Source organism: Balaenoptera physalus, assembly GCF_965194825.1.
Source record: "Balaenoptera physalus genome assembly, chromosome: 8".
Classification (NCBI taxonomy): Eukaryota; Metazoa; Chordata; class Mammalia; order Artiodactyla; family Balaenopteridae; genus Balaenoptera; species Balaenoptera physalus.
In genome coordinates, this window is record NC_138887.1 from 9,780,981 (window position 1) to 9,793,253 (window position 12,273).

Consider the following 12,273-nt stretch of genomic DNA (forward strand, 5'->3'; position numbering starts at 1 on the left):
AATTCTTTATTTATTTTTGGCTGCACTGGGTTTTCGTTGCTATGCATGGGCTTTCTCTAGTTGCGATGAGCAGGGGCTACTCTTTGTTGCAGTGCACAGGCTTCTCATTGCGGTGGCTTCTCTTGTTGTACAGCACAGGCTCTAGATGCACAGGCTTCAGTAGTTGTGGCACATGGGCTCAGTAGTTGTGGCTCACAGGCTCCAGAGAACATGCTCAGTAGTTGTGGCACATGGGCTTAGTTGCTCCGTGGCATGTGGGATCTTCCCAGACCAGGGCTCGAACCCATGTTCCCTGCATTGGCAGGTGGATTCTCAACCACTGCGCCACCAGGGAAGTCCCTCACTGTCTTTCTTTATGAGTTGATGGTTTTTGGTCATGGTATCCTTTGATTCTTTTCTCTTTATCATTTTTTTCCTTGGTGGTACTAACAGTACCATGAGGCTTTTGTAATACAACTTATAGTTATAACGGTCCATTTTAAGCTGACAGTAACGTAACTTCAATTGCATTTAAAAATTCTACATATTTACTTGCCTCCCCCCAACGAGTTATGCTATTGGTGTCCTAATTTATGTATTCTAATCTTGTGTATCCATTAACAAAATATTGTAGCTATACTTTTAATACTTTTGTCTTTTAACCTATATACTAGAGTTCAAAGTGATCTACACACCACCATTGCAGTAATAGAGTATTTTGAATTTGACTATATATTGGGTTGGCCAAAAAAGTTTGTTTGGGTTTTTCCATAAGATGTAACAGAAAACCCGAACGAACATTTTGGCCAACGTAGTATTTACATTTAGCACTGAATTTCACACTTTCATATATTTTCATGTTACTAGTTAACATCCTTTCAGGCAGGTCCAGTGGCGATAAATTATTTCTCCTTTTATTTGTCTGGGAAAGTCTTTATTTCTCCTTCATTTCTGAAGAACAATTTGAGCACGTTCAATGTATCAGCCTACTCTCTCCTGGCCTGCAAGATTTCTGCTGAAGAATCTGCTTACAGCCTTATCAGGATTCCCTTGTGTGTGATGAGTCTTTTTCCTCTCACTGCTTTCAAAGTTCTCTCTTTGTCTTTGATTTTTGTGAGCTTGGTTAAAATGTGTCTTGGTAACAGTTCCTGATTTTGATGGTTGTATGTGGTTATCTAGAGACTGTTTTTATTTGCAGGATATACGCATGAGATTATTGGGGGATGAGGTTGGCAATTTACTCTCAAATGATTCTCAAGAAAAAAAGAGTTCTCTGTACTGTATTCACAACTCTTCTATAAGTTTGAGGTTATTTCAACATAATCTTCAAAAAAAAAAAAAACCAAACCAAATAAATAGTTATAGCACCAAAAATATGACAGCAAGCCAGAAACAGTCATGGATTATGAAATAAGATATAACTTCTTAGGAGAAAATGAAAAGGCAACTTGCAATTAATAGACTTGAATTCTCGACTCATTTATTTCCTCAAACATGACTTCAGCAGCTTTCTGACATAAGCAGTATATTATGAAATTCTCAAAGAAACATTTCTGGCCTTATCTTTTGATATAGGGTGTTTTGTGTATCTCAGAAATAATAAATAAGTGTTTTTAAATTTGGGGGGAATATTAGAAGAAATAAAAATACCCATGATCCTATTTACCAGAAAGAACCACTACTAAGATATATTGGTATATTTCCTTCTTTCTTGTCATTCTGCTGTGAATTATTTTTCATGGTTGTGATCATATGGTAGAAACAAAATTATATTTATTTTTAGTTTTAAAGTGTAAACATAAATTCATGTCATTGAAGAAAATTGAGAAAATGTGGAAGAATATAAAGAAAAAAATAAAACCGCCCAGAATTCTACTAGCTAATCTCTGTTACCATTTTGTTTCATTTGCTTTTTTTTTTCCTTGCATATATGTGACATGATGTTTATACTGATGATTCAGCAATACAGGAACGGTCTCAGATCCTAGCTGAGAGATAATCTGAAGGGAAGTCTGGTAGTAGGTAATCGATGTCACTGAGGGGACAAGTCACCGACAGGAAAGGGGCACTAGGGAACTTTCTGGAGTAATAAAAATGTTCTGTATCTTGGCTGGAGTAATAATTACACGGGTATATACTCTGTCCAAATTCATTTAACTCTGTACTTAAAATCTCTGAATTTATCATAAGGAAATTATATCTCAATTTACAAAAGGATAAGGACTTATTAAGGTAATTAATTTAGTGAGATGAGTACCAGAATTGTTATTCAGTTTCTTCAGTGGCTTTGCTGTTGGCCTATTCAGAGCTGCTTTTGTAAAAGAAATGACATTTCTCAGAACTTCTTGTGTCATAGAGATCTTCCTTTGTAACTAGTTTAACCATTGATACAAATGTTAGATAAAGTTGTCTCACTTGTTATTAAATGTGTCAAACTTGGCAAGCTATCCCATCTGATTGGTGGGGTGACAGATGGGGCTGGAGAAACACTGATTCTGAGAAGAAACAGAGGAACAGCAGGCCATGCAATGCCCTGAGCCAACAGTGATTCATTTTACATGTGTCCATGAAAACAAAAATATGATTTTTCATTCCATTTCTGATGTTTGAAAATGCAGACAGTACCCTTAACCAAGCACTAGTCAGCTATATGATAACCAATGCTGGGACTGTTTTCTATGGCATCTTGGGTAAATATGTCAGAACAGTTATGGTTCTTAGAAAACTCTTTCTTATATGAAGATGAGCTCTCCATCTCTATAATTCTGCCCCCTACCAACAGAAGCAATACAACATAAATTTATTTTCTCTTTCTGTGGAGAGCTTTTAATACCTCTTAAAATGTTTCTCCTTTACATTAAATATTTAAACTCTAGTGATATGTCCAAATTATGTGTAACTTTTTAAAATTTGCTTTTGTTTTAGGGTATTATACTTTCTAATTTAGATGCCTGGTATTCTTTTTCTTGCCTACCTGCTCTGGCTGCAACTTCCAGTACTATGTTGAATAGAAGTGGTGAAAGTGGTCATCCTTACCTTGTTTCCTGATCTTGGAGGAAAAGCTTTCAGTGTTTTACCATTTAGTATATCAGCTGTGGACTTTTTATATATGGCTTTTATTATGACGAGGTAGTTTCTTTCTATTCCAAGTTGTCATTATAACAACGTGTCTTGGTGTGGGTCTCTGGATTTATTCTAGTTGGAGTTCATTGTCTTGAATTTCCTCCCCCAAATTTAGGAAGTTTTCGGCCATACTTTCTTCACGTAAGCGCTCTGTCCCTTTCTCTCTCTCGTCTCCTTCTCTGACTTGCATAATGCATGTAATGATCTGCTTGATGATGTCCTTTAAGTCCCTTAAGTTTTCTTCATTTTTTTTTTTTGGCCACGCCATGTGGCATGCGGGATCTTAGTTTCCCCAACCAAGGATCGAACCTGCGCCCCCTGCAGTGGAAGTGTGGAGTCTTAACCACTGGACTGCCAGGGAGGTCCCTTTTTCACTTTTCTTTGTTCTTCTTTTTTTTTTTGCTCCTTTGACTCAAATTTCAAATGACCCACCTGCAAGTTTGCCAGTTCTTTCTTCTGCTTGATCAAATTTTCTATTGACCCCTTCTTGTGAATTTTTCAACTCAGTTATTTTATTCTTCAGCTCCAGAATTTCTGTTTGGTTCGTTTTTTTAAAAATAAATTTATTTATTTATTTATTTATTTTTGGCTGCGTTGGGTCTTTGTTGCTGCATGCGGGCTCTCTCTAGTTGCGACGAGCGGGGGCTACTCTTCGTTGTGGTGTGCGGGCTTCTCACTGTGGTGGCTTCTTTTGTTGCGGAGCACGGGCTCCAGGCATGCGGGATTCAGTAGTTGTGTTTCATGGGCTCTCTTAGAGCACAGGCTCAGTAGTTGTGGCGCACGAGCCCAGTTGCTCCATGGCATGTGGGATCTTCCCAGACCAGGGCTCGAACCCATGTCCCCTGCATTGGCAGGGGGATTCTTAACCACTGTGCCACCAGGGAAGTCCTGTTTGGTTCTTTTTAATAGTTTACATTTCTTGGTTGATATATTTTCATTTTGTTCATGCACTGTTTTCCTGATTTCATTTGCTTGTCTATGTTTTGTTTTAGCTGACTGAGCAACTTTTAGACAGTTATTTTGGTAATTCTTGGATCTACATTTCTTTTTTTTTTTTTTTTTAGAAATTCACGTTCTTTTATTTATTTGTTTATTTATTTATGACTGTGTTGGGTCTTAGTTTTCTGTGCGAGGGCTTTCTCTAGTTGTGGCAAGCGGGGGCCACTCTTCATCGCGGTGCGCGGGCCTCTCACCATCGCGGCCTCTCTTGTTGCGGAGCACAGGCTCCAGACGCGCAGGCTCAGTAATTGTGGCTCACGGGCCCAGTTGCTCCGTGGCATGTGGGATCTTCCCAGACCAGGGCTCGAACCCGTGTCCCCTGCATTGGCAGGCAGATTCTCAACCACTGCGCCACCAGGGAAGCCCCGGATCTACATTTCTTTAAGGTTGGTTTCTGCAGATTTATTTCATTCCTTTGAGTGGGCTATATTTCCCTGTTTCTTTGTATTCCTTGTGATCATTTACAGGCAAACCTCATTTTATTGCACTTTGCTTTGTTGCACTGTGCAGATATTGCATTTTTTACTAATTGAAGGTTTGTGACAACCCTGCCTTGTCAGATGATGGTTAGCATTTTTTAATAATACAGTATTTTAAAATTAAGGTATGTACATTGTTTTTTAACATAATGATATTGCACACTTAATAGACTATAGTACGGTGTAAACATAACTTTTATATGCACTGGAAAACCAAAAAATTCATTTGACTCACTTTACTGCAACATTCAATTTATTGCTGTGGTCTGGAACTGAATCTGCAATATCTCCAAGATATGCCTGTATTGAGATTTGAGTATTTGAAAAAACAGTCACCTCTCCCAGTCTTTATAGACTTGCTTTGTACAGGGGAAGACCTTCACCAATCAGCCAGGCCAGAAATTCTGGAGGCCACTCAAACCTTTTCTGGAGATGTATCTTCTTTGGGCTTGCACATGTAATTTCCAAGTTAAAGAGGCTTGCCCCTGTTCTCAAGAACCTGTAATCTCTTGCTCCCTGTGGTGTCTGTTCAGAGTACTGCAGTCTCCCTGGTGCTATAACAAACTACAGTGCTCACTTCATTCTTAGCTGCCCTGACCCTGGCATCCAGTGTCTACTACTGTTTCCTTCAGCATTCCCAGTCAGGAGAGACAGAAATCAGTCCTTTAAGCAGCCCTTGAAAAGCCAGAACATTGGACACATGTTCCACTCCTTCCTTTCCCCCCCTTAGATTCTTCTAATCTAAGAATTAGAAGGGGAAGGGCTATGGTGAGCAAATGCAATGAATTTTCTTACCCACTTCAATGCAGCTCTTCTTGGCTCTGTGCTTGCCTGGGGGTACTGCAACCACTTAACTGATTTCTGGAGTACTTGCTAAGGTATTTTGGTCTATATATTGTTGTGAAGTTGGTGTCTCTGTGGGGAATGAGGTTCTTCTGAGGCTTCTTATCCACCACCTTGCTGACATCACTCCCAAATTATCCATAACTCTTGCCGTCCAAAATGATATAACATTAGGTATGCTGAATTGAATAAGATTATTCCTTCCTGTGCTACAGTGTAATTGCTATAATTACTGTTTCAATTCACTTTCAGCAGGTTAAGTTAATACTGCTAGCTGTGAACATTTGACACTGTGGGCTCCTCAAGGGCAAGGGTCATCTTTTTGTTATCCCCTATTATCAAGGACAGTATCTCGTACATAGTGATAAGTATCATGTAAACGCTGCTTAATGAATATTCTAGTATGAGTTATGAATACTTGCCTAGAGGACAAAGGTCACTCTTGATGTTAAGGGCTTTTCTCTTTTTCAAAGCCATTCATGATCTGTAAGCAAGCCATCCAGATTCTGCTTGCTTAAGGAGCTAATACCAGGCTCCAATATAACAATATTTTGTTTCTCATTTTTAAAAAAGTCAGTCCATATTTGATTCAGTTTTCTATAGTTTTAACCTAATGTGCTCTTTGTGTTTCACTTACATTTAGTCATCATGTCTTCTGAGGCCCTTCTTAGGTTAGAAAGTTTCTCAAAATCTCCTTGTTTTTTAATGACCTTGATAGTTCTGAAGAGTACTGTTTAGGTATTTTGTAGAATGCCCCTCACCTGGGATTTTTCTGATGTTTTTCTCATGGTTAGACTGGGGTTATGTGTTTTGGACAGGAAAACTACAGAAGTAATGGGCCATTGTCATCACATTATATTAAGCGTACATAAGACATTAATAAACAGAAACCTCCATTAAATAGAGTTGGGAGACCAGCACAGGGAGCTCCCATACCCTGCGATGATAGTAGAGCCCCACAGGAAGAAGACGACTCCTCTTCTGTCCTGGCAAGAACTCAGCCAATGAAAAGCCACGGACTCTTTGCTTACTGTTCCCCCCACAAACTTCCTTTTCCCTATCAAAGTGTTCTCCTGCCCTTGCTGTGCAGGGATTTGCACGTGGCTCGCCACGGTTGCAGACCGTGAATTATAATTCTCTGCTGATTCTGAATAAACTCATCTTTGCTGGAGAAATAAGTGGCAGTCTACTTGTTTTCAGTCAACAAGTACATCCTATTAACATAACTTATCATTGTTCACACTGACCTCAGTCATCTGGCTGAGGCGTAGTGTTTGGTTTCTCTAGTGTAGAGTTAACTCTTTTTCCCCTTCTTTCCATCTTGTGCTCTTTGGAAGGAAGTCACTATGCACAGGACATTATCTTCCTGAAGACACTTAGTCTGTTATCTTGTAAAGTGTTCCACATTCTAGTTCACTTAATCTATTTTGCTGTCATTTAATTTGTTCCTTCATCCCTGTATTTCTTGCGAAGTGAGAAGTTTGGTTAAAATCTCAGTTACAGGATTGATGCTACGCACATCCCACCAGATGGCTTGTGATGTCATTCTTACCCAGATTAGCAATCACTTGGTTAGGATGGTAACAGTACAGCTCTTCGTTGTAAAAGGACATTTTTTCCTTTGCAATTAGCAAGAAATCTTTGGCATCTTGTACTCTGTCCAGGGACGTTTGTGCCATGAGAAATACTATACAAAGGTGATGGCCCCAGAGCTCCCCAACCTCTTGTTCACATCAGTAGTCATTCATCCATCTTTTCGTTCGACAAACATCTACTGAAGGCCTACTAAGTTCTGGGCAGTGTTTAGCTTTAGCTATTGGGGCTACAGAGAGGGAAGATGGGCTCTGTCCTCCAGCAGCAAGGCCTAGTACTAGAGAAAGGCAATCAAGAGTTTCAGTAGTGTGATCTGTCTACACTGGTGATAAAGGACAAGGTCCTTTCTTTGGTGATTTTCATTCACCATACTTTGTTCATATTTTAAAGATTTAAAATAGCAAATGTTGAAACAGAGAGAGTTTTTGACTTAAACTTCATTTAACTAGCTCCATTAATCCCTAAACATTCTAGTTAGTTCTAATTGCCCCCCGTAGAGGGACTTGTCCAGTTACCATAAAAACAGAAAAATCTCTGGAGGGCGGCATGGCTCAGAGGAATGAAATGTGGACTTCAGAGCCCAGAGAGATTGAAACCAAATCTCCATCTCCCATTTAGTGGTCATATTACTAGCTTTGTGATCTGGCACAAAAAATTTTTTTTGAAGTATAGTAGATGTACAATATTACATAAGTTACAGGTATACAATATAGAGATTCGTAATTTTTAAAGGTTATACCCCATTTCTGGCACAATATTTTAACTTCTCTGAGCCATGAATTCCTATACATAAGCTAGAGAAAATACCTACCTCCAACGATTTCTAAGAGAATTAAGCAAAATAACATATGAAGTGTTTAGCAGAGTTTTCAAGTTCCTGGCATATAATAAATATTTAATAAACAGTGTTCCTCTTGAGAAACAATGAAAACTACAAACTATGCACATAAGACAATCAATTACCCGGATCTGGGCATTTTTCCATTAGCAATACAACTATCACATGAATAAAACCAAAATGAAATATAATTATATATATTATTATATAAAATAATATATAATATTAATAATATATAATCTATAACACTGGCATAGGTGGAAGCTAATTCCTACTTTTCATAAGAGTAAAAGAAGCTAAGTCTTGAACAAAAGTTTGCAAATTCCCACCCATCCCTCCGCCCTGTGGGCCCTCCACACACGCCCCCTTTACGTGCCTACAGTATGGGGTGTGGGGTGGTGGTGTGGGAGCCCATGGGACCAGTAACATATCTGACATGGGGTTATGTTTTAAAGGCATAAAGATGGTACCACAGAAATCTTAGAGGCAGGAATTCTTAGGAAGAGGGTCTGTGCTCTAGATGCACAGAACATACGTCACCTTTCTGCTCAGCCAGTGCCCACAGTTCCTTAGCTGCTGCCCAAGACAGTGTCATGGGGTATTCCACAAGGACGTGCTTGCCAGCGTTTAGGAACTGTCTTTGGAAAAAAGGGATAAATACAGAGAAAATGCACTTCAATTAAACTTCACTTAAGTGCCCCGCATGACAGAGAACAGAATGTTATAAATGCACAAAAGTCTCCATGTAAATGTGTCATGACGGAACACGGGTGAGAGTCAGGGCCAGAGGATGAGGAGGATGAACTGCGTCTCACGTGATTTTCTACTAAGCGGTAAGAGAAAGGCTTTCTAGTCATGTGTTCATCTGAACACTCACCCATTCGTCTACTCACGTATTCTACCAGCTACTATGTACCAGTTACTCCGGAGGAGAAATACAGCCATGTTAGCAGGGAAATTGCCTAGTACCACATGACGGCTATAAATAAAAACCCACAGCAGTCAGCTCTGCCTGAGGCAATCGGAAAAGATTTCACTAAGGCTCTGAACTGGGTCTTGAAGTATCAACAGGCATTTTCCAGGTGCCAGGGGTCGGGGATGTTGCACTCTGAGTGGCATATGCAGGGCGCTTGGGTGTTTACGGGGCTTTGTCCACTGGGACGTGGTGTGAATTTCAGCATTTCAGCATGGCAGGGGAGTGGGCTACAGGGAGTGGAGGGAAAACTAGGTCCTAAAAGTAGCTGGGAGCCTGATGTAAAGGACGCAGAGTGCTGTGCTCAGAAGTCTGGCTTTTATTCTCTAGATATTCCAGGAAACAAACATTGATAAGCATGGGAATTACGTGATCACTTTGTTAAGGACATACCCTCTGGTGCCACAGAAGTTTAAGGGGAACCACAGAAAGGTGTTTCTGGCCACACTTAAGAGTGGGCCTGATAAACAGGGAGCAGCTGATTCTGGGGAACGGCATGGTGGAAGCAGCTGTAGTTTAAGGTAAGGACCCAGAAGGGAAGCTGAGATTCTGGGGGTGGCTGGCCCTGCCTTGTCAACTGCCAGGTCCTGAGTGGGGCTCCTCCTTCCAGGCTCAGTCCTACCAAATGCTTGGAGGGCTCTAGGCTCTGCATTCAAAGGTGGGGCGGGGGAACACTTCACTTCTCCTGCTCTACGAATAATGCGATCTCCCCACCCTGATGCCACCACTATCTCCTTACTCATCTCGTGGCAAAAACTCTTCAAATTAAAGCAACTCCTAGAGACCTTCTCAGAGATCTCATGTCGTTGAAAGGGCAAAGGATAAAATGTTGGAAACTGAAAGGACTATGGCAATTCTCCAAGGCACAGGAAAGATGGTGGCTAAGTTAAACCACCAGAAAAAGGCAGGCACTGTTCAAACCACACTCAATAAGTTTTTTACAAAGAAATAAGATACTTTAATTGTTAATGTTTTTAATGTTTTAAATTATGGTGTACTAAATAAATATTCTACAATATTTTTCATGTCCTTATACATTTATAACCCAGAGTGAAAGTTCATATTTTGACAATTTTTAAAGGTCATGGATCCAATGTAGTTCTTCCCATCGATAATTAAGACCCCTTTGCTAGATGTCAGCCTGCCCAGGCATTTTTATCGTCCCGCACTCCTGTGCAACGCAAGGACTTGAACACCCACCTGATGTAGTCTTCGTGGCTGGAGCTCTCACTGCAGATATAAGCAACCTCAACCTCTCGACTGGAAAGAGCATCTTCCAAAGAAATCTGTGGCACCCCATCAGTGCTTCCCAGCTTTCGTCTATTTGAGAGGAACAGACAGGTGGAGCTCAAAGTAGGCAGAACTGAGAAAACATGTTCTGAGAACATGTTTTCTCATTTCTGAGAAAACATCGGCTGAGTAAACATGAGTGCCATCCTTCTCCCCATCTCCCAACAATGTCCTGGTGATCGACTTTCGGAAATGAAGCGATGAACTTCCTGCCTCCCACTTCCAGGGCATTTTTCAGCACGCAGCGAGAAACACAGCCTCTGGGGTGAAGTCGGGGACCTGGCATCGAGTGCCGACACCACCGCTAACAGCCCATATGACATGGGAGTCTTTGCATTACTTCATCTCTAAGATAAAAAGAACTGATCTCCTGTAATGTCATGAGACACGATCTCCACGGTCACTGCCAACTTCAAGCACTTGGCCAGACACCAGGACTGCCTAACCTAATCCAAATCCAAGACACTAACACCTTTAAGGGACAAACGGCTGTGTGACTTCAAGCTCCTTCATGTTCATCGTGGCCTGTGATGGTCAAGTGGAAGGTGGGTGTCACTGCCTCACTTACAGCCGAGCTGACAAAGCCCAGAGAGGCAGGGGCTCCATGGCCAGCGAGCAGCAGAGGCAGGACAGGAGCTTGAGCCTTCCGGCTCCTGCACATTCAGAAGGACCGCTGCCTTAGGAGAGCTGAGAGCCCTGGCTGTCTGCGCACTGCCCCAGAGCGGAGGCTGGAGAGGACCAGTCCTCCAACGGCGGCTGCCACACAGGAGACGCGGCAGCCGGCAGGAGGCTCGGGCCGGCTCAGAGCTCCACCCGAGCAGCAGCCAGAGGGCGTCTGGGGAAGCGGGGCTGCGGCAGGACATTACGGCGGGTTTCTTCCCGTGGGGACCACCGACCTACACGGCTCAGTCTGACCAGAGCTCCCTGCTCGTCTCCTGTGTGCCTGCCCTGTAGGGAGTATGTGCAGAGCGGACCAAAGTCCTCAGCTTCCAGTGAGCTCAGTCAGCTAGAGGGAGGAAGACACGTACACACCTATGGCAACAACACGAGACCAACAGGAGGAATGCCGTGCCGGGGGTACAGGTGAAGGGGCAAGGAAGGCAAGGAACCCCAAGCCTCAGGCTTTCAGGAGAGGCTTCCCGGGGAGGTGATAGGACTTAGCAGGGAGGTCGTGAGGAACAGGGCACGTGAGAAGGGGACAGTGTAATAACCGCGGGGGTGCGGTAAAGCAGGGATGGGGGTGAGCTGGCCGTCCTCCCGAGGGACCTGGGTAGGTTCGGCATTCCCGCTGCAGCAGTTACGGCGCCAGCTGCCAAGGGCGGGGCTGCAGGGGGAGCAGAGGCCCCACTTCAGCCTGGAGCCCGTGTCGTGCACGATCCCAGCTGCCGGCAGGGGAGCGGCAGGAGGAACGGTGCCGGCTAATCGTAATGTCAAGCCTCCCATCTGTGCTGCTCCCTTAGAATCTGTTTTTAAAAATTAATTAATTAATTAATTAATTAATTTTTGGCTGCGTTGGGTCTTTGTTGCTGCCCGTGGGCTTCCTCTAGTTGCGGCGAGCAGGGGCTACTCTTTGTTGTGGTGTGCGAGCTTCCCATTGTGGTGGCTTCTTTTGCTGCAGAGCACAGGCTCTAGGTGCGTGGGCTCAGTAGTTGTGGCGCACGGGCTTAGTTGCTCCGCAGCATGTGGGATCTTCCCGGACCAGGGCTCGAACCCGTGTTCCCTGCATTGGCAGGCGGATTCTTAATCACTGTGCCACCAGGGAAGCCCTCCCTTAGAATCTTACTGGGAGGGGAAGACTGACCAAGGGCAGATTCCCAGCACTTCTGGGTCACCTTAGTGCCGCCACTTTAAATCCTTAAGGAAGGGCCAGGTTTCGAGACAGGCAAATTGGAAGAAAGCACGTCCTATAAATTAAAATTTGAAAGAACTTCTACGAGGACCGTCAGGACAGTTACTTACGCTCTGTTTAAGTATTGATATTTAGTTGATTTCTCTAAAGTACTAGGAAGCAGAGACGTGCCTGACTTGCTCTCTGCCGCATCACCTGCCGACACAGGGCCTACCTCTAGTTCCCAATGACTATTGATAAATGATGTTACAGGGCGTTAGTCTGGTGAATGGTGTGTATGCGAGGAAGTGGTCGGGGTGGAGGAAGG

General features: G+C 42.8%; 2 protein-coding genes across 2 annotated transcripts in view; one reads left to right on the forward strand and one right to left on the reverse strand.

Moving 5' to 3' along the window:
• COA1 (cytochrome c oxidase assembly factor 1) overlaps positions 1 to 12,273 on the forward strand; it is a gene marked incomplete at its 5' end in the record, with an annotated part of 249,294 nt that overhangs the window by 73,215 nt on the left and 163,806 nt on the right.
• Positions 1 to 12,273, reverse strand: part of BLVRA (biliverdin reductase A) — a 58,632-nt gene that overhangs the window by 10,524 nt on the left and 35,835 nt on the right. The window contains exons 4-5 of the mRNA XM_082473629.1: positions 10,028 to 10,147; positions 8,395 to 8,492 (exon numbers count right to left, since the gene is read on the reverse strand). Coding sequence (XP_082329755.1) covers positions 8,395 to 8,492; positions 10,028 to 10,147 — 218 coding nt within the window. The remainder of the gene's footprint in view (positions 1 to 8,394; positions 8,493 to 10,027; positions 10,148 to 12,273) is intronic.